This window comes from Dermacentor variabilis, chromosome 3 (assembly GCF_050947875.1).
Source record: "Dermacentor variabilis isolate Ectoservices chromosome 3, ASM5094787v1, whole genome shotgun sequence".
NCBI classification, from domain to species: domain Eukaryota; kingdom Metazoa; phylum Arthropoda; class Arachnida; order Ixodida; family Ixodidae; genus Dermacentor; species Dermacentor variabilis.
In genome coordinates, this window is record NC_134570.1 from 67,425,942 (window position 1) to 67,453,327 (window position 27,386).

The following is a 27,386-nucleotide window of genomic DNA, read 5'->3' on the forward strand; positions in this document are numbered from 1 at the left end:
AAACCAAGCATGCAAACAGAATGTCAATACCATATTTCTCCACAGCATGACATTTACCTTGTAAAACATGTACAGTTTGTGCATTAATATGTGTTCAGCACTTAACTTTTCAATTTCATTGACTTGCTTTCATTTTGGGGTTTATTATGGTGGTTGTTGCATGCAAGCGTTCACACTGAACAATAGCTTTAATGTGGACTCAATTATGCAGTGAATGTGGTGCTTATAATGATGTTTATTACATATTATTGCTACATGCCGAGTCTTGCATGAGCAATCTTGCTTGTGTGCGAGGCTTCACGGTCGGTAAGTGGTAGAAACAGGCCCTTAGAGTGTGGCACATGGTTTTGTTTCGGGGGTAGTTGGGATGTTCACATTGTATTCTGTGCAGCAGATTATCATCCCAAGATATTCTGAGGTTGTGTGGCTTTTCCTGAGGTTGCATAAGGTTTTTCTACCAGGCGAACCTGTTACTTTATGTGACCATAATAGGTCACTACTGTTCCTCTTAGCTAGACCTTAACTGTGAGACATTGGGAATGATATGATGATGTCTGTACATGCCCGTGTCGACTTTACCTGGTCTTTGACAGGTGAGCTACATGGAAATCTACTGCGAGCGAGTGCGGGACCTTCTTAACCCAAAGACCAAAAACAACCTACGCGTCCGTGAGCACCCTCTGCTGGGTCCCTACGTGGAGGACCTCTCCAAGTTGGCCGTCACCTCCTACCATGACATCCATTCGCTTATGGATGAAGGCAACAAGGCCAGGTATGTATGTGTATAGCTTTAAACACTCCACTGACCACAGCTAAGTTTGAAATCGAAATTTTTGCTTCAGTAAAAACATTTGAGGCATCTAACCTATGGCCAGCTGCCACATAATAACGTGTCATGTGGCACCACGTACATTGTTGTTTTGACTCTGAAAATGTTGGATCAGATCATAGAAACATAAGAGAATAAAAGTTATGGAGTCCCGGTTGAATGTGACAACCAGGTTTTGACCATCACCTCCAAGCAGGATATTCACCCTCTTATGGATGAAGGCAACAAAACCAGTTCATGTGCGCCCTCAGTTAAACATTAGCACGAAACGAAATTTGTAATAATTTTTTGCACTTTCATGAAAGAAATCAAGTAAAGAAAACCTTTATTTTCTTGTCTTGCAATTTCTTCTGAAATTCTAAGTTAATTAGATGTAGCTTCATATGTGTAATCTGTCACAGTGGCTGCGAGAACATAGGGTTATTCCACTCAACACAAGGTTGCAAGATGAATCCTTGGCTACAGGCACTGTACTCAAATAAGGACAGAATGCAGAAACTCCTACTTTCCAAATTTTGGCAAATTGAAAGGAGCCCAAGGTGACTTATACAAATCTAGAGCTTTTCCGCACAGTTTTAGTACAACTTTCCAATTTCAGAATCAACCAGTTTTTCTCAATGCAAGTTGCTTCATTGATTTAAATATATCTTTACTATCACTGAATGCAGGACTGTAGCAGCCACCAACATGAATGAGACCAGCAGTCGCTCACATGCTGTGTTCACCATCATTTTTACCCAAAGGAAGACGGACAAGGACACAGGTCTTGCCACAGAACGGGTAAGTTGAGAAGTCTAGTTCCAAGAACAACAACATTCCACTAGGAAGGATATGCTTAACCGCACTTTGACATCTGTAGAACATGTGTGCAAGTTTCTTCAAAAGTTACTTTAAGCCACAGTTCTCTTGTAAGCTCGACTTTCCACTATTTTGTTTGATGCTAAAATCTCTAAATGGTTTGTAGTTGTTCAGCTTTATAATATCTTTTTAGCAGTCAGACCATAAGACATGCTAACAAATTAGGAAACCAGTTGTGTTAATTACCAACAAGACTAACATTTTGCATTTCTTGAAATATAGATCGTCATGATAGTTAAGTTGTTTACAACATATGTCACGCGGATCTAATGTGTAATTTTTGGTCGAGAAGTCTTGTGAGAAATGGGGCATGGAAGATAACTCAGATTGTTCTGTTTCATTTTTGTACAGATGTTTTTGTTTTGTTCACTGTCAGGTTTCTACCCTTGCTTTCTAACACGCAACAGTACGAACTTGCTCCTCCTGTGAACTTTTCAATTATTGCGACAGTTTTACAGAATAAGTGTGAATAAGAAAGCGTGGTATGTCTTAAACTAATTTTCACTAGTATTGCCTGTGTGTAATATCACTGCATGCTTCTTTCTAACTGAAAGCATGGTGGAACAAATTATCTGTGCCATTAATTCATAATGATAGTGACACTAATTATTACAAGTGCCTGCCTAATACATCATATATTAGAGGTGTAAAGAGTAAAGCAAGGTACAATGCCGTGTACTATTATCAGTTGGATTTTCCAACTTTGTCACGAATGAAGTGTGCAGTAGGCCATAGGTTGCTGTGAAAGTCTGATTTCTCACTGCACCAAAGCCATGGCATTAGGAGTGGTGACAGATTTGGTGAAGTGCATCACCTGAAACTGCTGTTCGGTAGTCGTCAGCAATTTATTATGGCACATACTTTGCAGGGTGTAAACTCATGTAATGGATAGCAGTGTCACCTCTGTTGTTGTGTTTTCATCCCTCAGGTGAGCAAGATTAGCCTGGTGGACCTAGCTGGAAGTGAGCGGGCTGATTCCACAGGGGCCCAAGGAACTCGGCTGAAGGAAGGAGCAAACATCAACAAGTCGCTTACCACTCTGGGCAAGGTCATCTCAGCACTCGCTGAAGTGGTACTAATTCCTTTTGCATTCATCTCACTTGGCATTCACAGAATTTTATTCTTAGTGTTGTTCACTCTTTCCTCGTCGCAGACACTTTCTTTGAGTATGACCATTAGGGTCTGATGGTGGCCGGGGTCTGAAAACTGAGACACATCACACCTCTTGATAATTTGTGAAAAGTATTTAGCTTAGTTATTATTTTTATCAAGACCAGTGCTATTCTCATGCGAGCTTTGGGGAATGACTGATCAACTCTGGTGGAGGATTGGGACTGAGAATCATGACATTGTGCTCTCCTCATAACTTTGTACAATTATGTTGAGCATAATTTGCTCTTCCCATCATCCCATTTCTCTAAATATATTTTTTCTCAGTTTAATGGAGCAATATTGCACCTTTTTGTTTTTCTTTATTCTTCAAATTAAACTGCTTATCTGTGTTCATCTGAATATTCAATAGTTTATTTAAATGTGTTCTGCACAACTATACAGAGTGACTTTAGAAGGCAGTTGTGGAATCTTTCTGCTCTATTCTAGTCTTTGTATCCTAGGGTTATCTGAGATTCCTTTTTTCAGGGAAAACTTAAGAGCGTAAGAAACACACATGTACACATGCACACAAACATTCAAAAACGGCTCCCCCCCAAACAAGTGCTCTTGGGTGGGGAGTTTCTTGGATGTTTGTGTGCATGCGTGCATGTAAGTGTGTTTTTTACCCTCAAGCTGTTTATCAAGATGAATTACCAACTATCCCAGCTGCAAGTTCTCCTCTCTCATTGTTTACAAAATTTTGAGAAGGCTTTAACATTATCCATGTCCTTTCTTTCTACATGCATCGGATGTGAACCAGGCGGTGAGTACTGTTGCAATGGTCCTGATCTGCCTTTTTCTTTTGCTTCAGTTTTGTCTATTATGCTTCTTAAGTCATACTTGGCAGATCTAAAGTGTGCAGCTGTGTGCATTCAGGCTGACAGAATGATGTAGCTCTAGCAATTGCTAGATTTATTACTGATGACTCACACTTCTTTTTTTTTTTTTTACTTGTAGGCGACCAAGAAAAAACGCAAGGGCGACTTCATTCCCTACCGGGATTCAGTTTTGACCTGGCTTCTAAGGGAAAATCTGGGTATGTTGATAACAGTGCGCGTGAGAGCTATGTTTACGACACCTTGTTAACCATCATCAGTGGATTAACCATAAATGGGTTTATTTGCTTCAGGTGGCAACTCAAAAACAGCCATGATTGCGGCAATCAGCCCGGCTGACATCAACTACGAGGAGACCTTGAGCACGCTGAGGTGAGCTCTGCTGTGCAAAGAATTAACCATCCAACATCCCAAGATTTGGCCTCTCTTGGTCATGTTCATCTCATTTCGACCTATGATTGAATGGAATATACACTACGTCATGACTCCCAAGAACTCATTCACAAAACCCACAACACCCGGATCAAACACTGTGCGACTGCACCTCGCTGAGAGCTGGCAGAGGCGATGTTTTGCCAATCAGAGCCACTACATGTGCTCCAGTGATGTAATGATGTGATGTCACCAGCAATGTGCGACGTACTCAGGGAGAGGTCTATTGAATTTGTGATCATATAGTGCAGTGAAATATATGCTTCTTTAAAGGGCCCCTCACCAGGCCCCATAGCAAATTCTGATTATACGCTGAAAGTTGTTATGTGTCCTTTAGGTAGCGTTTTGCCGCAAAAAATTGTTCAAATTAGCACATTAATAGCTGAGATAGAAATATTTAAGTGCCGCGAACCCATAATTTCAGAAGGCAAGATCCACTGCATAGTGAGACACTCTCTCCACTTGCCCCGTCTAGCCTCCGAAAGGGAAATTCCTTCCCTGCGTTCTCCCATACCGGACCTTGAGGATCGCACGGGTCCCACCTTCACTTTTTTTCTCCTCACCTTTCTTTTTTTTTTTTGCGCTGTGCACGGGTTGTTGTGATTGTCTGGTTTCGCGCAGCGCACAATTTTGCACGCTGAGCACAAGGACACATGACTAGCGGTGTAATTCAGTGTTACACGAATACTGAGGTAGAACAAGCAGATCGCATAACATGATCACGCGCTGTAACATGGTATAAAATGCCATGGTTTTGGTACCTGTGCACGTGACTGCATGACAGTGGGAACAAGCAGACAAAGAGGAAATGCATCTCTCTTGCTTTGGCGCAAAGTAAAACAAAAAGAAACATGTAGACATTCCGTTTGTATGTTTTATTATTTCTCTAAACTTCAATTCTTCAATTCAAGTAACAGATCACATGAATAGCAGAGGTTGCCTTGAATAATTCTCGAAATCATGTGTCACCACGAGTGATGTCACACTGCGGACCCGAGTACGTGGGCGCAGGGACACGAGTATGTCACCGTCTGGCTTGGAGTGCAGTTGCCACAATGGAAAGGGAAAACAGCATTCAGATTGAAATTTTGGATCTTTCCGCAGCGCGTAGCGATGTAATTCTTTGCAAACACGATCGTTAGTACGCATTGTATGCTGTGCGTTTGTCAGCTCAAAATGGCCAGACGTGGTGAGGGGCCCTTCAAGACTGCCACAGGCATACATATAAAACAGGTAATACTTGGGAACTCAAAAATAGTTATTTGCTAAACACTCTGTGTACAGTGGCCTAACTAGTGGCTTCACTGCCTAGAAATGTTATCAAAGAAAGCTTTCTGTGCTCCTGTCATTTTGCCAAATAAAGTGGCACAGTATAGGCTTTATACTTCTTATTTTCAGTTTTTGTTGCTAAAGGGTAAAGACAAGGTGTGTTTTCTCCAGAATGCATTACATTAAGTGGAATTCTGCATAGATGCAGGTATCAAATACAGCAGACTCTCTTTAGTGCTTGCCTAAAGCGACTCTGAGCTAACCGAAAATGCCGGTCCCGCACAAAAAAAAAAAAAAAAAGGAATGAAAGAAAGAAAGAACCTGTTCATCTTAGAGCCTGCCAATTGTGTGAAAGGTGCTGTTGTTGTCTAAATGATGGCGATGATCACTTTGTGTAGATCATAACGCCCTTTACCTAAGCCAAACTTCATTAATTGTTAATGCTCACATGCAGGTATGCTGACAGAGCGAAGCAGATAGTCTGCAAAGCTGTCGTCAATGAGGATGCCAATGCTCGACTCATCAGGGAGCTCAAGGATGAGATTTCTCGTCTCAAAAACCTGCTGCTGGCTGAAGGGATCGACGTTGATGGTGAGCTGCTTTCAGGTTGTGCTTTGGTTGCAGCCATGTGCCTTGTTCTGTCCTTTTTACTTAAACGTGGTTATACTTGTTGCTGTTAGACTAGAAGGAACCGCATGGGGTCATGCCGCTTGGGCTAATAAATATGGGTAGCATTGTGCTGAACTTAAGCGTAATCACTTGCATGTTTTTGCAAAGGCTGCATTAGGTATTGTAATCAAAGTAAGGCGGTATATATTTTCCTCGAATGCTGTGCATCCTTAGGAAGAGTCACTGTGATATTTACACTGCTATATTATTGTGGTACTGCTTGTATGTGCTTGCCCTGCATTCTTGATATGTCATATTTATTTGTTTGTAGGCCTTTAGTTAATGCAGGGTAAATGTCTGCACCTTTTGACTTCTGTGGTAGATTTCTTCTATATTAATATACTATTTAAGAGCAAGCTGTAGTGGCGAGCAAACAGTGCTGTTAGCACTTACTTGCTTACTTTTAACATAAAATGTTAATGAACAAAACCTCTTGTGATACTGTTGAAGCTTGGGCAAGTTGGTGTGACATTCTTTTTCAACAGTGCAAAGGACAAGGACGAGATGAGTGCATATACACAGCACTGAACTTGCAACTGGTTTTACTGAGACAATTTCCGCTGCTTAAATATGGTGGCAACCAATCTCGGATGAAAATACACAAAGACACACATCTTGTGGCAAGCGCTACACGAGGCAAACTCCTCGCTGCCTCAACGACCGGCTAAGGGAACATAACAACGTGAGCAACACCATATCTGGTCACCTGGGCATTCATTGCGGAGAGTGCATGGAAGAAAGAAAAAAAGAATAAGAAAGCGCCTTGTCATCCCATTGTCAGTCAGTACGGCGTGTTGTCAGATAATCAAACAAAAATCACTAGAGAGGCTATTGAAGCCCATTAAATCCACAAATTCAAAGACAAATGCGTAAGCGCCACCTCAATATCTCTGTCAGAAAAAGAACTGAATTTTCTTGAAGATAAATAGGAAACACGTGCACAGCTGTTCATGTGTCACTGTCGCCCTGTGCTCAGGTACTGTCATTCTCGCCAATTTTGTGTGTCTTCGTGTGTTTTCATTTGAGATTGGTTGCCACAGTATTTAAGTAGTGGAAATCGCCTTAGTAAAGCCAGCTGTAAGTTCAGCGCTGTGTATGTGCACTCGTCTCGTCCTTGTCCTCTGCACTGTTGAAAAAGACTGTTGTGATAACCGGTTATTGTTAGAGGTGGTGTCATTAGAAGTCAATTGCACTGCATAACCGCTTATAGTATGCTATTAGGATGACCATGCATTGGTGTTGATGCTTGTTGCAGAGAAAACTTAAGCTTAGCTAATGTTGCAAAATATGGCTGGTTGCTGCTCGTTAGGCTAGGACAGTGACCAGCAATGTGCATTACTTAATTGAGCTTGAATGTTGTGACATGGCAGCTGATGACAACATGAATGTGGAGACTGGCAAGCGGAAACCGCACCTGTCCGTCTCTGCGGCCTCGGAGAATGCAATAGAGCAGCTCCAGGAGTCTGAGAAGCTTATCGCTGAGCTCAATGAGACCTGGGAAGAAAAGCTGAAGAAGACAGAGGCCATACGGCTACAGAGGTAGGCTATCGTCCTGAGTCATCTTTTCATTCAACGTGCAGGCAGTGCAAAAATCAAATAGCAGGAACACTTGTATTTTGAAGAACAAAAATGCTGCATTGCTGTAACCCTTCTCTGGAGCAGCAGTTCACCAGAGTTCTTGATGAAGGCTCAAACAATTCTGAAGCTATTGCATGTCTAAGTAAGACAGTTCTGTTTGTGTGAATTAGAGAGGACTTGACTGGTACAGAACTGCTGAAATGATCTTGGAATGGAGCCTTACTTGTGAAAGGCTTATGTCATTAAAGGGAGCCATGTTATACCACAGTATGTTTTTTTCTTCCTTTCCCTTGACAGGGAAGCAGTTCTAGCTGAAATGGGCGTAGCCCTCCGTGAAGATGGTGACACTGTAGGTGTGTTTTCCCCTAAAAAGGTGAGACTTGCTTGCAACTTTTGTTTTACTGTAAATTCTGTGTTTAGTTATGTGATAAAGAACATTAAACAGCATCATGTTGTAAACTTAAGCATGATAGTTTTCTTTGTGCATGTGTGAACTTTACAACTAACTTTTGAAAGAAGTCCAAACTTGTGGCGAATTTTTGAAATACTAAATTGGTTATGAAATGCCTGGTGTATCCCCTTTGATTTCATATTACATGCATCTAACATGAAAAAAATATATACATGTTTACCTCGATGCTTTTGAAGTAAAGCTATAGACATTTTTGTGCCGTTGTTATAATACATTGACTCTGTTGGGTTGCATGTTATTGGCTTGAACATGTTAAAAAATAATTGTGGTTGCTGTTGCACTAATTAACTATATTTCGTCATTTTCTTGACAGACTCCTCATTTAGTGAATCTTAATGAAGATCCACTCATGTCTGAATGCCTCTTGTATTACATAAAAGATGGGATAACAAGGTGAGCAGTGCTGTGTAGTTCTGTGGCTGTACGTCTTGTGAATGTACTCACAGCATCTGATATATACATAACGTGAAGATCGCTGGCAAAGCATCAAACATTACAATGCACGTCATACCTAAGTTGAATCTAAGGTCTAAAGGAAATTCCCCGTGTAGACCAGTCTGCTCAATTGCAATGCTTCCCCACTGTTTGGCTGTGCAGTACTAAAGGATTTCGATACTGAGTACTAACGTCTGTATAACTGATTTATCTAGTTTAGAGCTGACCTTTCCTAGCTTCTTATATTATTGTTGTAGAAGGCGTTAGGAGCTTGACCTTTGGTTTTTGTTGTGTACTTACGGTGGCACATAACTGCAAAACCAACTAAAGCTGATATGTGTGAACAGCTGCATATGAAAATGCTTGTACAAGGAAACAGCTTGTTAGGAAGCGCATCCACTTGCTGTTTGATGGTGGCTTCACGAGAACCGTGCAGTGTCGTGAGAGTTTTGAAGCATGTTGATATAGTAGCTGGTAAAGTGGTATGGAAAAAAATTGCCACACCTTGCCAGTGCTTCGCACTTCATTAACAGCATTCTTTAGAGTACTGTAACGTCATGCTCTGCAGTTGAGAGGGTATTCTAAACCTTGAGCAGAGAATGTCGTGACCGGCATGCATGTGTGCCGCTGTTCTTTATGACCATCCAATTTTACTGAAACACGTAGTAGCTTCAACAATGCTGCATGGTTTTAGTGAAACAGTTGGAGTGGAAGTGGTCCGCAAAGACAGGAAAGTGGGAACTAAAATTAAAGACAGCTGTATTGTTGCTTGATGGAGCCTTGCCTTCAATAGCTGCATAAGACACGGCGAGTCTTACTGCACGCAGTGGTGTAATTAGCCATCACAATAAACGCTACACTCTTTTCGTAAAGCTGTAATAATTGTAAATGTATTTATGTTCGTCTCTTCTTTTTTTTCAGAGTGGGAAGGCCGGATGCAAATGTTGCTCAGGACATCAAACTTAGCGGCTCTCAGATTCTGAACGAGCACTGCTGGTTTGAGAATAACGAAGGTATTTCAGCCTGAATTTTATTTATTTTCATAGCTTTAACGAAAATCTGTTTCGTGTGCTTGCATCTTGCTGTGTGCTACGCTTACTATTGCCATTTTTTCTGTGCACGCGTGGGTGCATGATGTGCAATCCGATTGCCCGTGCTGCTTGCAGTGACAGTGGCTAACTAATTGGTCAAGTAAGGGAGCTCATTGAATGTTGAGTGAACTGGGAACACCTTTAACTTGTTTCACTCATTCACTAATGTTAATATATTTTAGGTAAAACCTTTATGCTATTAGGGAGGCACAAATAACAGTTTTTGAAAGTGAATTGAACACAAATCAACTAGTGCCAGAAGCAAATTGAATCGAACATTGAATATTTTTCTAATAGCTTGTGAATAATGTACAGCCACCGTTACAATATCAAACAGTATTATATCCTGGTACTCGATTGCAACATTAGAAAGTTTCTGTTGTTTCTGCGCACGTTAAAAGGCACGCTTTACTAAAAGCACAAAGGGAGCATTAGCAACAACGAAGTAGTTTGTTTGCAAACTCGGGGCTATTCAGAGCTTATGCAGTCATGCATTAGGCAGCCTTGTGGGCCAATTAGCATTAGCACAAATATAGCACTTGATCGCATCTAAACTATAGGTCGGTTGCTCGCATTGGAGACATTTTGTGAGGCAGAACAAGACCTCTTCTCACGGCTGCAACTACGCAGGCACCGTCACCCTGTACCCATGCCAAGGGGCCCTCGTCTATGTCAATGGGCGGGAGATCGTCGACGCCGTTCAGCTGAAGACTGGCTCTCGAGTAATCTTGGGGAAGTCTCACGTGTTTCGGTTTCAGCATCCTGAGCAAGGTATTGTTCGCACCAAGTTGTTTCATTCTACAAAAATATTTCCATGTAACGTGATGAAAGTTTTATATTTGTGTTTCTATTAAATTGCTCTTGCAGCACGGGAAAGTAGAGAGCGGAAGTCACCAGTTGAGGTGCCTGAAAGTAAGTTAATCTCTCTGTTCATTATTCCTTTCATCTAATTTACTTGGTTATTTTTCTCTTAGACAGAAGGCTTAAAGAATAGCATGCATGTGTAATCAATAATTATTTAGAGCTAAAGTTGTGTTTAACTTTTATCCAAACCATAGCACCTTTGTGGAAGAACACTTGACTTCATTCCTGTTTGTGAGGCATCTTATGTTTCCCAGTGTCGCTAGGCATTGAGTGCAACTTGTCTTGCTGATAGGGCAGTCACCTTTGCGCTAAATATTGTTATGTGTTTGCAGCACAGCTTGCTTAATGTTTGTGTCTATGTTACAGAAGCCCAACCAGATGAAGGTGACCGCCTTGAATTGTTGACCTCAGGCAAGAAGATGGATGACTCTGTTTACTCAAATGGTAAAACAATTACTGTGTTCATCATTATTTGTTATTTCCTTTAGGAAGCCTGTTTCACATGCTCAAATACACCTAAGGTTGAAACAGCACATTCTGGGTCTTTCTGCATTTTTTATTTGTGCGAAATGCAGCATGCAGATGTAAGCAGCTGTGCTCATTTTTGAACCTATTTGTGTTATAATTATCAGCACTATATTTCCTGTATTTTTTTTTCTTATGTACTAAAATGTGAAGGTCTTGATATTATAATGTGCCAGTAGGTTTTTAAGTTACACAGGAAAACAATTCCTGCCTACTTTGTTAGCTGTTTTGCACAGAATGGGATAGACAAGTTTAGTACTACATTGCAGCATGTGGCATTGTTGTATAAGATCAAATAAGGTTTAATTTGATTCGATTGAATCATTGCAGTAGTTTGAGTAATTAGGCATTTGTTCTTTGACCCTGGTGGTGTGCTGGAGAATCTATGCATATTGAAGAGTGCTCATGCTTTATTTTGGGCAGGTGGAGAGCCGATGGATTGGTCCTTTGCACAACTTGAGCTGTTGGAAAAACAAGGCATTGATTTGAAGCAAGAAATGGAGAAGAAGTATGCATTTCTTTTTCTTTTTTTACCCTTACCCCTGTCTTTCACGGACGTTAACAATTTTGTCACAAACTCTAATATTCACTTCTGTTCTTTCAGGCTTGTAGCTTTAGAGGAGCAGTACAAGAAGGAAAAAGAAGAGGCCGACCAGCAGTTTGAACAAGAGAGAAAGGTGAGGGCATACATAGATCATCATGATCATGATCATAATCATGAATGATCATTTTATTGTCATCGTGGCTGGAGGATGTTTCAACAACCTGGTAAGGTTAATGCCAACACAGGTGAGGTTAATGCCATTACAAGAGTCTAGAACCTCAAGTTCCTTGATATCATCATATCTAAAGTATCTGCTGCATGCCCATCTTTAATGACATCGAACACATCATGATTACGATAGCTGCAGTGAATGCAGTACATTTATTTCACAATTGTAATATAATTAAAAATAGTTACTTAGCAGACAAAAGTACAGCAATATGCCACCAAAAACATTGATATGCATATTTTACATAAAATTATTTTAGACTACTTCTGAAATGTGTTTTTCATGTGCAGCCATAACTGGGGCTAACTAGGGAGTAAGAGTGGCAGATTCGATGACCAAATGAGTTGTGAGAATGCTTAATATGTGCCACAAGTGACATCAGGTTTTAGTGCCATTAAGCATGTTTGTGTGGGACCACATGAACGGTTGTAAACTATAATGGATTGAGTAGCTAAAGATATTTTTTGCCGTTCATGTGGCACAGGTATAATACCCACTGCAGCACTACTAGTGTAGAGGCTGTGTTCCTTACAAGCACAGGGGCTGTTAATTTCAACCATCATTACAGTAGCCACTTCGAAGCTATTAGTATTCTTCTCACACGGTTCCCAAGATGAACCAACACCAACTACTACCAGTACTAACAAATGTAGTATTGGTGATAGCTAGTAGTATGATAGGGGTTTGTGATGCAACAACTTTGGCATTGGTGCAACAATCGTCTGCTATTGAAACCTATTTCAGACATATGAAGCCCACATTGAGCGTCTGCAGCGACAAGTAGAGGAACAGTCAATGATTTCAAGTATGTACAGTGCCTGCACCATAGACGAAACAACCACCGCTGAAGACGATGCTGTCTGTAAGTTTTTACTTTATTACAGCTTTTGCTAGCAAATTGGACAGGATTTGTATTTATGGGCATAGTATTTAAGTTTTAAGCTACTCTACAAAAATGTGTGTGCTAGCCTTAGGCAACAGGGTCTAGATGGGAATTGCACTTATGTGATATGTGCTGCAACATGTAAACTGTGTTTTCCCTAATTGAATGCCATCCAAATCAAGTACAGTATAACATCATTCATACGGTCTGAAAAAGAATATTGTAAGAAAAAACGTACTAACCGGGAAAATTTACCATCCAAAGTAACTCAAAAAAATTGACTCAAATATTGTTGACATCTTGCGTAATGTGAAGCATCGTGCAGATTGTTGTGGCATGAGATGTCGATGTGCGTTGAGCTGGTGGTGCTCCGCCGGCCCAAGACGCGTGTTGTTTGCCTATTGCGTCGTGTTTGAAGACGGCGACAGAAAACCGAGACGAAATCGAGCTGGTGGGAGACGCCGGATGCCGCCGAAGCTAAACGTGATGCCCACATCATGCCACATGCAGCAGGGAATGGCAGTGCGTTTGGACTATTGCCTACTAAAAGCATGCAGTACACTACCGATGGCACTACAATCCACGCACTGTGAAACAGATGGGTGAAGATGCTTATCGCAGTAGGATTGGCAATGATAGCTGTAAATACGGCGTGCAATGGCCCCCAGAGAAGATTTGCTAGTACAGAAATGAGAAACCGAGTGCGCGCCGGCGTTTTCATGCAAGACGGGCAGGTGATTATTGCAGTGAAGCTGCCGTGGCGGACACCTATATACTGTTCTCGATCGCGCATGCCTCGCACATTTTCTTGTTTACATGGGATCTAGCGGCCGGAAAATGTATCATATGACCGCACTTTGCCGACGTACTGAACGTTGGTGTTGAAAAATCGTGTCTTACAGGAACTTATGAACTGGTAAAAAAATGAGCGTATCTCTATTGGGTCATTTTTTTGTGTGTTTTTGATTGTCAACATTGGCGCCGGGAAACGGGAAAACATATGTAACAGGAACGTATCAGTGAGGTTCTGCAGTACTTTATGTCTATAATGCAAATGTTGTCACACCTATTGCTTACGTAACCTGAAATTGTCACCAGATTTTATCACTGCTTTGGCCATGAGTAATAAACTATGCTCGACCAAATCTGGTGGGGTGTAATATTGTAACAAGCATCAACAGTTCTTTCTGAAGTGCATATTTGCACTTATGTATGTCTTAAGCCTTCACAGATGATGATAACGATGACATCGGTCACAGTGTCAACTTCTGTGTTCTCCTTTTTCCCTGTCTGTCTTCTGTGTGAGCTGTACATGATACATAAACGTGCCAAACCAACTAGCTCTTTAGCATATCCTCATTAAAGCTTACGAGTAGTTGTTAATAGGTGCCTGTAAGCTCTTAATTCACTCTATTCTATTGTTCTACACCATGCTATCCTTGCCTCCTCATGCTCCCACATAGCTCCAACTTCTCGGCTGTATTATGCAGGTGCAAACAACATATCTTAACTCCTTGTGAATGTTGCACTTGCATTATGTTGCACCACACTACAAAAGAGGCAGGCAGAAAAGTCAACTTACAGTATTGCTCAATGCCCAAGTATGGCTTTCTACTGTAGCTCTGGCACTTGCTTGGCAAGCACAGTGCAAAGAATAGGAAAATAAAAGTAAAGCCGCAATTACATTTGTGCAGACATCTTTTGTTTGACTCTCGTGATGTCTACTTATGCAGAGTTACAAAATCAGCAGACTTTGTGTGAGCTCTTTCTTTGTTCAGATTAGATATGTTGCTATTTTTGACCAAACTTGCGCAGTTGACCAGCCCTGGAGTGATCGGGAGTACCAGGTCGCCGCTTGGGCCTTTCAGAAATGGAAATACCACCAGTTCACATCTCTCAGGGACGATCTCTGGGGCAACGCAATCTTCCTCAAGGAAGCCAACGCCATCAGTGTGGAACTGAAGAAAAAGGTAAATATTGTCAATCATTAGAATAACCTTTCCTTCTTTTAAAGGAACCCTAAAGAGAAACACAGAATCAGTTTACACTGATAAAGCATTCTTTTAAAAGTCAATGTTTGTTATCTTGTGGTAACAGGCAGATTATTACAAGAGAAAATGGCGGTCATAGTATAGTCTGTTGAATTTCGTGTTGAAAGCCCAGTGCTGGTACGGCAGTGTGATGTTATGGAATCTAAAGTATTTTCTTGTATTTGGGCTACTGTCGCACCGTAAAAGTTCTTGAAACTTGCGAAGTTCAGCCTCGGGCTCTTTTAGTATACAATGTAGTCCATCTGTACTGGCAACAAGTCAACGAGACCCGTTAAAAAAACCATGACGTCACAGCGAGCTACTGTGAGAAGTTCGAGGCAGTGCTGCCACCCGTCTTTCGTTTTTGTGTATTTTCTGGCTTACCACAGCTCCTCTAACAGTAAAAGTGGCTTTTTTTGGTATTGCAGCAAGGTATTTTACTAACACAGCCTCAATAATTTTTCATTTAGTGCTCCTTCAACAAACCCATTTCAACCTTGCAAAAGAATGCTAACATTTCTTATCACCATTGCCTGTTCTGCTGATTTCCATCACAACCGGCATCACTTGATTCAGTTTCAGTTTATTCTTTAAATACAATGAATTGGGTAAGAGACAATATACAGACGAGGGTCCCAAAGTCAAAGACTGCAATGGGACCCTTTGAATATTTGATACTTGCAGTGTGAGAATTGTTATAGTACTTATCTTTTTCTCTGAACTCCTGTTCGCAGGTGCAGTTCCAGTTTGTCCTCGTCACGGACACACTGTACTCACCGCTCCCGCCAGACCTGATTCCTCACGACGAAGCGGATGAGTTTTTAGACCAGGAGCGGCCTTTTCCTCGGACACTGGTTGCCGTTGAAGTGCAAGACACGAAAAACGGGGCCACCCACCACTGGACGCTGACCAAACTCAGGTTGGTGCTGCCTGCATTCCTAAAGGTGCCCATTGCATAGCATACGATTGAAGCAGTGATTATGCATGAGTGCTTCCTCATGTGCTGTGGGGCCCAATTTAGAAAGGGTTTGCACACAGACTTTACTGAAAGCCTTGCTTTGGGTTGGCAGTGCACATATTGCTTCTTTTCTGCAAGAAACCTATGCTGTATCTGCAGCAAACCTTGTTGAAGTTGGTTGGGGCCAAGGGTTGAGATACCACACTGGCACCTAATGCACTGAAAGTGCAAATATTTTATGTCTGTGCTCCTAAGTGGTTAAACCAGACAGTAAGTCAGAGCATAGGCACCCTGGCTGTTCAGTTCTGGCAAGGGGTGGAGAAAAAGCTTTTACAAGGACATGCTGTGAGTGCTTGTATCAGCAAAGGCTTCCCATACGCTGTGTGCTCGATGTATGGATGATGTGAGCATCCTGTTAAAATTTGGTGGTAAGTACCACCGAGCTTGTTCTTTTTGCTCTTCTTCTTCATCTTTGTGTTTTGAATTTTGTAATCCATAGTTTGGGTAACAAACCATGAAATTTTTAGAAACTTCTATACACTAATTGAAATTAGTATAAAATGTAATATTCCCTTCATGTGTGCTTTCTCTTCATAACTATCTTAACCATACTAGCTTGCATTGTAGACAATGGCATTGCCACCTTAGGGTGCAGCTTATCAAGTCAAGTTGTTAGCAATGGTACTTGTTCTTGGACATGCATGTTTGAAACGTAACTTTATTTCAATAGGTACCACCTCTCCTCCTCCATAAGCTGCACTGATCCTGTAGTCTGTAAACAAGTGATGTGCATTCGGCACGCAAGACCCCAGAACCTAATTTAATTTTAATTAAAGCAACTGATGTGAACACCTATCTATTAACAGTTACATTTACCACAAATAAATAAAAGACAATACTTTATGACCTTCTGCATAATTTCAAACATAGTGCTTGTGTTGTGCAGAAATGTGATGGCCAAAAGTAGGGAACTTGTCTTTCAAACTGTGGAGGAATGAAGCAGCTTAAGTAATTGCTTAAAGTCATGTTATTATATGTCCATGTGGTATTGTTAAGCACTTATTGCATCTATACTAAATTATGCAGTCAGTGCTTAATAAATTTGTGCACAAAACAATAGCACACCAGTTATACCTGCTACATAAGTATCTATCACCAAACTTTCAAAATCACTTCCAATAGGAATTGCTAAAGTCTTATTAAGTTTTCCATTCGTGATTGCGTACGGTTACTCTTCCTTTTGGTGCAGTGTAGTCGCATCATCATTTTTCATGTGATCTGCGTGCAGTCTGTGTTCTCTCTGTACTAAGCTGTCATAACTGATCGCGGTGATTGATTGCCTTTTGGTAAAAAACTGAAAACTTTAAAGAAATCAGAATGAGACCAACTGGTTATACAGAGAAGCACAGTCATGAACAAGTTCAATTGCAATGTAAGCATTCTTAAACACAAAGAAAACAACGGGCTCCAAGTCTACTTGTTTACTGTCTGGAAATGTTAGATTGATTCAGAGGTGAATAGCGCGTAGGCGACAACACACGTAAGAGAGATACACACACAAGGTGCCACTTCCAAAAAAATTTATTCCAAAAAACTTGCACTATTTATACACAGAGCGCTGTCACAATTCATCAGTGCGCATTCACAGTCAAGTTCTTTCAAAGCAGCTATTTGCGTGAGTATCGCATCGGTGTCATTATCGCCAAAAGAGCTGCTTTGCTTGAACGTAACTGCGTTATGATGAACTGTGACAACATTCTGTGTACAAACAGTGCCGGTTTCTCAGAATACATTTTCTTGGAAGTGGCGCCTTGTGTGTGTATCTCTCTCATGCATGTCTTTCACCTATGAATGTGCTGAACTAACGCGCCCAGCTTTCCATCCTAACATTAGATTCATTCCTAACATTAGATTAGATGTTCCAAAGCAATGAAGGAACACAGAAAAATGCTCTTGTAACCTATGTATCCAGGCATTGTGAAAAAGTAGTTCTTCACGAAACTTTAAACAATCTTGTTGACGTGATATTTTGGTGCCATATAGTGAAATTCCTAGGCACTTAAAGCTATAGGCCCTCCTTTCTTCTCTGTCAGCTATTTTAGCTATAAAATAACTGAGATTTGAATAAATGAGGCAAAACTACACGCGCCACATGTTTCTGCAAACTGTAGCGTTAAAGAATTGCTTATCAGGCACCACTTTCAAAGTCTAGAATACATTTATGGAATGCCAGTAAAGAGAGTTCAGGTTTAATTGTAGCCTCAGCATCTTACAAGGATTCTTTCTGGACAAATTCATGCTGCACATTCAAGGTCAATTCTAGCTTGCACATTAGCACCAAAGAGTTCTAGATAGAGATAGCATTGAATTGACACAAATATAGAAGGCTACTTTGTGTGGAATACTACTTTCCTGAGTTTCAACATTTTAGTGTCATAAATCCAAAAGGATAATAAGATGAAATAACTCAGAATTTTCCCAATGCACCTCATTAGTATAGATGTAGGAACAAGTTAGCCAAGAGTCCTAACCTCCCCCTGTACTTTTTGAGTTACATATGATGAATGACAAAAAACACTGAGGAAGTGTTACTTTCCTATATCTTGTTTTATCTGTTTGAGTGTATATTGTACAAAATTATTTAGTCCTGTATTATTCTCGTCCTTATATTTTCTTTGCAATGATTGATCACCTGTGTGTGATCATGAGACATGTGAACATACAATAGTCAAAATAAAACAAGCAACTATCTGGCTCTCATGGTAAGGCACAAAATAATGATGATGCGACAGCCATGATACCTGCTCTTCACTTTCTGTCACACTGTAACTGGTTGCTAATCGTAGTTCCAGACCACACCGTAGCACCCTTCTCAAGGGCTCCGGCACTTCAACCTTGCACAGATGTTTTTATCATGCGGATTGAAGTATTTACCTTAGTGAAGTATCCATCAAAATTTTAAGCTGTGTCCATTTGGAAAAACTAAAAATAAACTGTTGAACCGTTTAGATGTTGGGATTATACCATGACTCGTACAAGTCAAATAAATGTTTGCAGCTAGGTCACATATTCTCTGCGAAGGCATTGCTTTTTGGTGCTGTCTTAATACATTTAGCTTTTAGCAATAGCAATATTTAGCTTAGTGAACTTAGTGTCTTGTGAATGATGTGAAAGTGCTCTGTCATCAAACACCAGGAAGCACAGCTTACTTGTTTGTCACCTAAAAAATTGCAGCAGTACAAACTGTGTTCTTGTTTTGTTGATCTAGATGCTATGCTGGATATGTTGATCCTAGGTACTGTGCTGTAATATAGCATTTTAACTAAAGCATCTTCTGTGCAGGAAGGGTTGGGGCAGTGTGCATAATATGCTGTCATGGAAATGGCAGGGAATGAAATGAAAAACTTTGGCTGCATCTAGAGTAGTCATGATGAGGCAATGTGCATGAGGCAGTGTTGCTTTTTAAATTAGTTCTCGTGCATATTGAAGTGTCTCATTCATTTTACACACTGAAAGAAAAATTTGCTGCAGTCATCATGTTTTTACGTTATGTTATACTCCTTAGCTCACAATATAGTAACTATGTCATATGCATAGTTGTGATCTAAAATGTTATCCCTTGTTCTGTTCTTGCTCTTTTCTCTGTTAGTGATAGTATTGGCCTTTTTCTTTTTATTAAGGTGTGTTGCTGATGTTTCAGTGTGTGAAAGAAGCTCTTGAGCTGCATTGGAACAGTTTTTCATTTTACTTATGTGTCATTGAGGATGAAAATTTTTCATATTATGAGTGCATTTTGAGAGATTGAAATATGCATGCCACTGGCTGTAGAACAATTACTATATTGCATGTGAACTTGTGGTCTAGATTGCACCTTAATAGCTTGCACCTCAATAGTAGACAAAGTGGCTGTCTTATTGCAATTCTTCTGGTTCTTTTGTTTTTACATTGTGTTATGCTCTACCTAAATTTTCTGTGAGAGCATTCACAGCAAGCACTATAGCCTGAGTCCAGTTTCTTGACGTATGTGATGTTGAATTTCAAATTTCTTTTGCATACCTTTTTGCATGACGTTTGCCTACTACGTGGAGGTGTGTTTGGCCTAGTAGCGACTTTTGTCAGATTATTGGCCCCATGTGACAAGATAACAGGCACACCTTTGAGCGGTAATCACTCTGGGTGAACCATTCTTTCTTTTAAGCATCATTTTGCGATGGCTGGACACACCTGGCTTGCACAAATGCTATTGCGCACATTATTTGCATAACATAGACGACCATTGCTATGCAATGTTCAAGGCGCTCTGTCTACTGTTGGGGTTCCGATACCATTCTGATCAATGTACCTTACCACATAGTGCCCCAAGCTTGGTTGAGCTATGCCGTAATGCTGGAAGATTCACTGATGATGCTAAGAGAGATAATTAATTATATGAAAAGTAGACAGGTTGGCCTGGACTAATATGCTGTGGCCTGCTACTCTACACAGGGGAATAAGGAAAGGGGAGAAAAATAATTGTAAGTATAGGGACAGAAAGAAGGGACGCTTATACACAATAACTATGCAGCTACAACGAGTTTACACGTACAGAGTTTTAGGAATTTAAACACTACACGTTATATGTGTTTTTCTATACTTATGTATAGTATGACAGCGATAGGCTGTCAGAGCTTACTGAACACTGATGCACACATTTAATAAAACTAGTGATAGTTTCTCAAATGTTAAGCTCGCTAAAAGTCAACTCAGTGTGCGTAACACACAATTGTATGTTTGTTGTGTGCTTGATGGTCATAGCTGGACCAGGCAGCCAAACACTGATGGCCCCTAAATCAATTTAAATGTCATGCGTAAGCTAATCTGTGTGTACAAAGTGCAGCAATGCTGGTTACTTCTGTCGAGTCACTCTCATAACTCCACCATCTCCTAAATTTCGTTAACAGGTTACCGACACAGTGGCACAAACAGAGAAGAGAACGCATTTAAGATTGATATGCAAGCAGTGTTGATTTAACCATAACAAGGAAGTGTCTTAAAATCTTCTCGTGATCTTTTGCTGAATTATGACTGTCGCTTAGTTCAGACGGTGGGTAGTACCATTGCACTGTAAGCGCAGTGAAGTTGGTGAGATTACTCAGCTAACCAAACCTCGGGCACTAAAACGGTAGCCAGGCAAGGGCAGTAACAGTTGGGAGCATTGTCTGGCGTGGCAACTGATGGGCACACCTCGCTGCCCCCTCTCCCGCCCTGCCTACTCCCCCCCCCCCCCAACCTGTAGACGTCGCCTGGAGCTAATGCGCAATGTGTACAATGAGGACACCTGGTCCCCCGGGAGCCCCGAATCTCGGGAGGACCCACTGCAGTGCTTGAGCACGTCAGCTGCCCTGGGCCTGTCCAGTCTCATCCCTTCCAAGACAAGGTCATAATGCGCACTACGCTGCTGTTGCCACGCATTTTTCACTGCATTGGACCCCCTTTCTCCCCTTGCCGCAGTCGCGGTCGATGTTCCCACCGTATTGCACTTGGCCGCCAGCACCTCTCGTTTGGCTCCTACTCTGTCGTTCGCTTCATCTGCCGATGCGAAACTCTCCCCACTCTGCACCTTGCTTATACGCTCTCTGCTTGTTTCGATGTAGCACCACGCGTCGGTTACTGCTGTCGGCAGCAGGAATGTGCATTGTGCTGCTAGCTTGTTGGTTGCTCCGCTTCTTGTTGGCTTCATCACGTGTCCGCCGTGTTGATGCTTCAGCTTGAGGTGGCTGCTTGTTAAGCCATGTGTTCCTTGCTGCTTACGTTAAAGATGCACTTGAGTGCCACATGCTAAGCTGCATATGTTGCATAAGTTGGCTCATCATCGAGCCTGTGGGCTTGCTTCACTACAGACCTGATGAGGACAATTTTCTGGCATGAGGAAAAGTGGAAGTGTCAGCTTAGATGACATTTTCGCATGTATTGCGTCAGTTCAAACAATCTTCACAAATTCTAGTAAAGAAGTCGATAACCAAGTAGCCAGTTGTGTACATATTTGGAATGACATTGTTATTATTAAAATTAATAATGGAATAATTTGTTAGTCTTTATGTCCTGAAATAGTGTAGTCAAGGAAACAGAAAAATTAGTGGGGGGTGTGCTTTATTTACCTACTGAGCATGTTCAGTATTCATTGCATTCAAGCTCATATGCAGCATTCTTTTTCATCACAAAGAATAATACGAAATGAGACTCCTTTATGAGAGTATTTGAACTTTGGAGTTGACATGATCTTTCAACATGCCGCAGCATAAAGCAGTGTTCAGGGTACTGTACAACATGTTACAAGTGTGTACCCACAAAGCTGTGATCGATAAATTTGTTAATGCTACACTAAATGCACTAAAGGACCTTTGTTCTGTGTGCATGCATAATTCACTAAAAGAAATTGTGGAAGCACCATATATGCAGCAGTTTATCTTAGTCTTGTGTCTTCTCTGGTCTGGTCACCTCTCACATGCTGAACTGGTACATTCGCTGAACTGGCAATTAGTTAACTTCTTTCTCACGTCATGGCACACTTGACATTTATATTTTGCATTGAAAAGAGAATAATAGATAATCTGGGAGTTCTCAGCAGAGGGGCTCACACTTGGGTTGCACACCCTTCTTGCACAGTAGGCTAGTACCCAGTGCTTTGTCCAAGGCTAATACTATGAATTTTACATATGGTGATAGCTACGATGTGGACACTGGTGACATCCGACGAAATCTTGATATTTGAACAGACGGTTTAGTCTACGATCAAGTCAAAATATGCTTGATGCTTCAAGTTTTATATGAAACCCAGTACAAGCTAAATATAATTTGACTCTTACCACTCACTGGGCCTGTGTTCAGCTTAGAAGGGGTAGTGGATTGGGCTTGTTGTTACGTCAGGTTTACTGTGGTGAATGATGGCACAAAGTAAAGGAACACTGGATTTGTCTTTGTCTGTCTCGTTGTCTGGTGTTTGCTTACTTCTTTCTGCGATTCCCCACAATCATGTTCAGCATGCTTTCACCTGACTGAATAATTTTGCACTTTATTGATTTTAACTCTGTATGTTACATAGCTGCTGCTTGCTCTAAGACTACAATTTTCTGTGCAAGAATGCTAGTTGCTTAATATATTTGTCCAGCTTCTGCCACTGCCTTGAACCATCACCTTAGTTCCAACTTTTTAAGACTGTATGTCAATCCCCATAAAGTTTTTCTAGAATGATTTAAGAACCAGTTGGCTGTGTGTGCACTCCATGTTAATGTGAAAGAAATTGCACACAGTAGGTCTGGGTCTCAGAGTCATTGCAATACAGTAAATTTCACAATATAAGCTTGCAGCAAACACTAATATTTTCCTATTATACACACATCTTTCCGGATATGTTATGATGTTCACTAATCACATTAGTTGTGGTGCTATGACTCACGTCAGGAGACCATTTCATTCATCTCATATTCACGAAAATGGCACATTTGATGAGAAGACTGCGGTCAAGCATGCTGCAGTTTGTCTAATAAACAGGGATGTGCGAATATCAATATTTTTGTATATGAATTGAATGTTAATACTTAGCTTCAAATATTGAATAATGATTTGAACATGAATGCATTTGCAAGTTTGGTTATCTTGACATGTTAGAACATCGCAATTACATCGTCAATGGTAAAAAAATTATACTATATAAGGTGTTATACTAAAGATTGTGTATTCTGCTCATCTTTGAAAACTGAATAATTCCCGCTAGCTGTCTGTTCTCACCAACCTGTGCCTTATTATACATAATATGCCTGTGAACACAGAGGCATTTGACCCTGTCCCAGACGTCACTCATCGCATTTTCTGTCAAGCAATAAGCTCAAACTGGGGGTGGTGCTGCAAAAAGTGCACCTTCGCCTACCGCAAATCCATGCCTCTTGCTATTGAGAGGATTGCTTTCGCGCAAAGTTTTCATGTTTAGTGACCAAGCCTGCCTTGTAGCACGAAATTATCAGAAAATTCAGCACAGACTCAGACAAATATTCATACATTAGATAGAAGAAAACGCTAAGGACTGTGTTTGCGCACACACAGCCAGCATTATATTGGATTTTTTCCGAATATTCGTACAAAACTGAACGTTCGAAAATTTTTGAATACCTAGTTTTCAAATTGAATACAAATATCAAAACTATGTTAATAATAATATTCGAAAATTTCGAATATTTGCACGCCCTTACTCATAAATGATTCTCGCGCTGATGTGCCTATTTCTTGAAGTATCACTCATCCACCATACTGCCCTGTGTGCATTTTATTCATTGCTTGTAAACGAATTTTGTTTCTACATTCCTGTTTGCTTGAATGCTGACATTGCATATTGGTTGACGTTGGCCTACTGACGGCAGTGTCTGCAGATCTGCAGCAAATGTTGTTAGCTGTGGCCAGCTGTAAGCCATAATTCATGCACTGAACTTATTTGAGCATGGATTTTATTTCTTGTATGTCCTGTCTATATGTTACTTTGCATTCTCTATGTTGTAGGCACACTTTTGATTCTGCACTATTACTGTCATGACATTATGTTTTAGTTTGATTGCATGAGGATTCCAGACTACCTGGAACCATGCTTATGCTGTCCATATTCTATCCATCTTCTGACACACTTCAATGTCTTCATGTGTATTGTTGTTTTTAACACATTATCAGTGTTCCTTAAACGGCCCTGCTACACTTTTTCAGTGTGGTGAATAAATTATCTTTAGCACTGAACTATGCTGTCATGAACATCTGAGCCAAATATTTTTTCTTTGCTTTCAACAGGTAGCCTATAAATTAGTTGAAAAAGCCATTTCTTTAACTTCCTGAAACCCCCACCATTTTTTGTCTACATTCCTAAGCATTTATAACTGCGATGGACATCGGCCAGAGGTTTTTAAACGTCGTGACTAAGTAGCTTTTGCAGAAGAAGCAAAAAAAAAAAATAATAATAATAAAAAAAAATATGTCAACTGATAATGTGGTGGCATTATCTTGTGGCAAAGAACACAGTACCACTGTTCTGATCCTATAGCCTTTTCCAGAAACCCATGGTTGTTCCACACCACCTTGAAGTTATGCTGACGTTAAAGCCCAGCGCAATGATAGGTCAAGCATTTTGTTCAGCTTGAGCATGACAGCACAACCTTGAGTCCCGTAGAAGTTACGAAAAGGATGTAAAACTATGAGTGCATCACAGCAGCTGCATTTCATTACTGATAACTCTGTTTGAGGCATGTTCAACGTTTTGTTGGAAATAATTTCTGCAATATTCAGCATGTATATCGTCTGTATATTGTATCTTACCAGTTCATTGTATTTAAAGAATAATAAACTGAAACTGAAACTGAATATCAGGCAAATTTGCCACATTTCATAAAAGTTGCTGCATGGCCCCTTATAGGCACAGTTCTGTAATGAAAATAGTAGCACATCGTCATAATTGCCAAGCAGTGTTACATTGTCAGGTGTAGAAAAGATATAATAGGTTGTGCTATGTCGTCTTTTTTTTGTCTTGGACAAAAGATAATAAAATTTTAATTTTACAAAGATCACATGACTCTAGAAGATAAGAGATAAGAAGAGTTATTGTATCACCAGAGTTTGACACAAATTAGAAGAAAGCAGAACCTCCACACTGCAGTAAAGAAAATGTGTTTCCTTTTTCTTGTCCTTGCGGAGTGTGATAAACATATGCTTGTGTCATGAAACTGCCAAAGCTCACAAAAAAGTGCAGTACATATGTCAATGCAGAGAATTGCGGCCCTTGCTGGCTGAAACTCCTTAGTAACTTTCACTGTACCAAGATACATATGAGGCATGATCTTATCACAGGCATGCTGTGGTCTACTGTCATAAAAGACTCCAAAGCTGTGCACCACTGAACACGGTGTAGACACCAATGTAGCTCTTTAATGTGTTAAAAGTCCAGCTTTAAGTTTTGCTCTCTTAAATTACAGGCAGCGTCTGGAGCTGATGCGTGAGATGTACCACAATGAGGCTGAACTGTCTCCAACATCTCCTGACTACAATGTGGAAAGCAGCATTACAGGTGGCGATCCATTCTATGACCGGTTCCCGTGGTTTAGGCTCATCGGCAGGTATGTCCTTTTAAACTCACATGATGCAGAAGTAGAGGTGTATGTGAGCATGTGCATAAAGAGATACTGCCAGGTGTGGCAGCATGCCTCAGTCAACTGTAAAGTGTGTGTTCTACTGGTTATGGCAAAATCTGTATGCTGTAGAATGCATATAGCAGTTCATATTTATTGAGTTTTCATCTAACTTGCCTGACTTGTCTTCATCGTGTTATTGGAAACACTTGCTTTGTTGGTTGGTTGATTAAATGAATGAGCCTTTGTTTCCACGAAGAAAAATTTGTGGAACCTGCAGGGATTGTTTTCATAGCCATAGTTTGAGAACTGGTGGTCGAGCAGGTAGGTAGAATTGGTTAGAGGGTAGTGGGATACAAAAGCATTTAAATAGAGAATTATGGTAAAGGTGCTATAATACCTTGCAACAGCTAGTGCTTTTTATCTCGCTCTTGCTTTTGTAAGCTTTACGCATATGCATATGTATTCTGTTCTACTGTGGCGACATTGTGTAGTACTGAACTGGACCATGACCATCCTGCAGCTGCAAAAGCCATTAATATTTATGGCTAAAGACTTGAGTCATTTGTTCTATTAATGATTTTTAGTGTGGGAATGCAGGTCATCATATGTTCTGAACAAACAAGGTACAGCATAAACATATAATGCTTGTCTCTTCTGTCACCCAGGGCCTTTGTGTACCTCAGCAACTTGTTATACCCTGTGCCACTTGTGCAAAAAGTGGCCATTGTTAATGAGAAAGGTGACGTAAAGGGCTATCTACGAGTCGCTGTACAAGCCGTCATAGGTAAGCAATGATTTGTCTACATACGTAGTGCTTGAAGCCTTAAGCATACCCACTGTGCTTCTCAATGCTCTACACACTTGGACATTGCAACAGCTAGGGTGGGTGCCTGTCTCTTTTTGACTGAGTGCTGATGAAAGGTGTGCAATGCACAAAAAAAAAGCTAAACGCTTTTAGGGGTGTCCTAGTGTTCATAGTCCATTGGTCTCGGGTTATGTGCTTCTGCTCCAGCACAGTGTGTGATTTATTAGCAAGTATAAAGGTCAGAAGGAAAGTTGCTTTATGAAGCCATGCTTTATTCACAAAAGGGCTCTGATTTCTCCCTGGGAAGCATTACTTCTTGTGCTGCAGTGCTAAGCCAACAAGCATGCATAGTGCAGAATGCAGAAAGATATTAACTTCAAAAAATAAGTTAGCTTTCTAGCAATTCTTGCATATGGTTGTGAAGTGATACGTAAATGTTGTACGTGGATGTAATATAAATGGTGCTGGCATGAAAAGTTTGCAAATTGAAATTGAACAAGCGAGTGATTGAGGAAAGTTCTAATAACTATTGGTCTCCTTCACATAGCCACAAAAGTGTGTTTCTTTTTGCTGTTTTCAGATGATGAGGAGAGCACGGACTGCAGCACAGGAGTACGCCAGTCAGCAAGAATCAGTTTTAATGATGAACTTTTTGACACTGCAAAGAAAGTAAGTGATTCAGAAAAGCATGAGAACTCTGTGGTTCTGTTAGAGTTCCTGAGACATAAAATATAATTTAGTTGAATGTGATGGAAAAGCAAACTTCACTGAGGCTCCAGGGACAATGA

The 27,386-nt window shown here is 40.7% G+C and overlaps 1 protein-coding gene across 9 annotated transcripts in view; it reads left to right on the forward strand.

Annotated features, from left to right (window-relative positions):
* Positions 1–27,386, forward strand: part of unc-104 (kinesin family member unc-104) — a 131,946-nt gene that overhangs the window by 77,068 nt on the left and 27,492 nt on the right. For 6 of the 9 annotated variants that reach the window (XM_075685478.1, XM_075685480.1, XM_075685482.1 and 3 more), the window contains exons 6-27: positions 594–772; positions 1,498–1,609; positions 2,616–2,759; positions 3,797–3,875; positions 3,969–4,047; positions 5,831–5,967; positions 7,416–7,584; positions 7,921–7,996; positions 8,409–8,488; positions 9,452–9,543; positions 10,252–10,392; positions 10,489–10,533; positions 10,852–10,929; positions 11,434–11,518; positions 11,615–11,687; positions 12,528–12,645; positions 14,482–14,636; positions 15,431–15,615; positions 20,930–21,070; positions 25,638–25,778; positions 26,459–26,577; positions 27,179–27,267. In XM_075685478.1, the coding sequence (XP_075541593.1) occupies positions 594–772; positions 1,498–1,609; positions 2,616–2,759; positions 3,797–3,875; positions 3,969–4,047; positions 5,831–5,967; positions 7,416–7,584; positions 7,921–7,996; positions 8,409–8,488; positions 9,452–9,543; positions 10,252–10,392; positions 10,489–10,533; positions 10,852–10,929; positions 11,434–11,518; positions 11,615–11,687; positions 12,528–12,645; positions 14,482–14,636; positions 15,431–15,615; positions 20,930–21,070; positions 25,638–25,778; positions 26,459–26,577; positions 27,179–27,267 (2,517 nt within the window). The remainder of the gene's footprint in view (positions 1–593; positions 773–1,497; positions 1,610–2,615; positions 2,760–3,796; positions 3,876–3,968; positions 4,048–5,830; positions 5,968–7,415; positions 7,585–7,920; positions 7,997–8,408; positions 8,489–9,451; positions 9,544–10,251; positions 10,393–10,488; positions 10,534–10,851; positions 10,930–11,433; positions 11,519–11,614; positions 11,688–12,527; positions 12,646–14,481; positions 14,637–15,430; positions 15,616–20,929; positions 21,071–25,637; positions 25,779–26,458; positions 26,578–27,178; positions 27,268–27,386) is intronic. The other 3 variants (XM_075685484.1, XM_075685485.1, XM_075685486.1) reach the window with 1 other exon arrangement.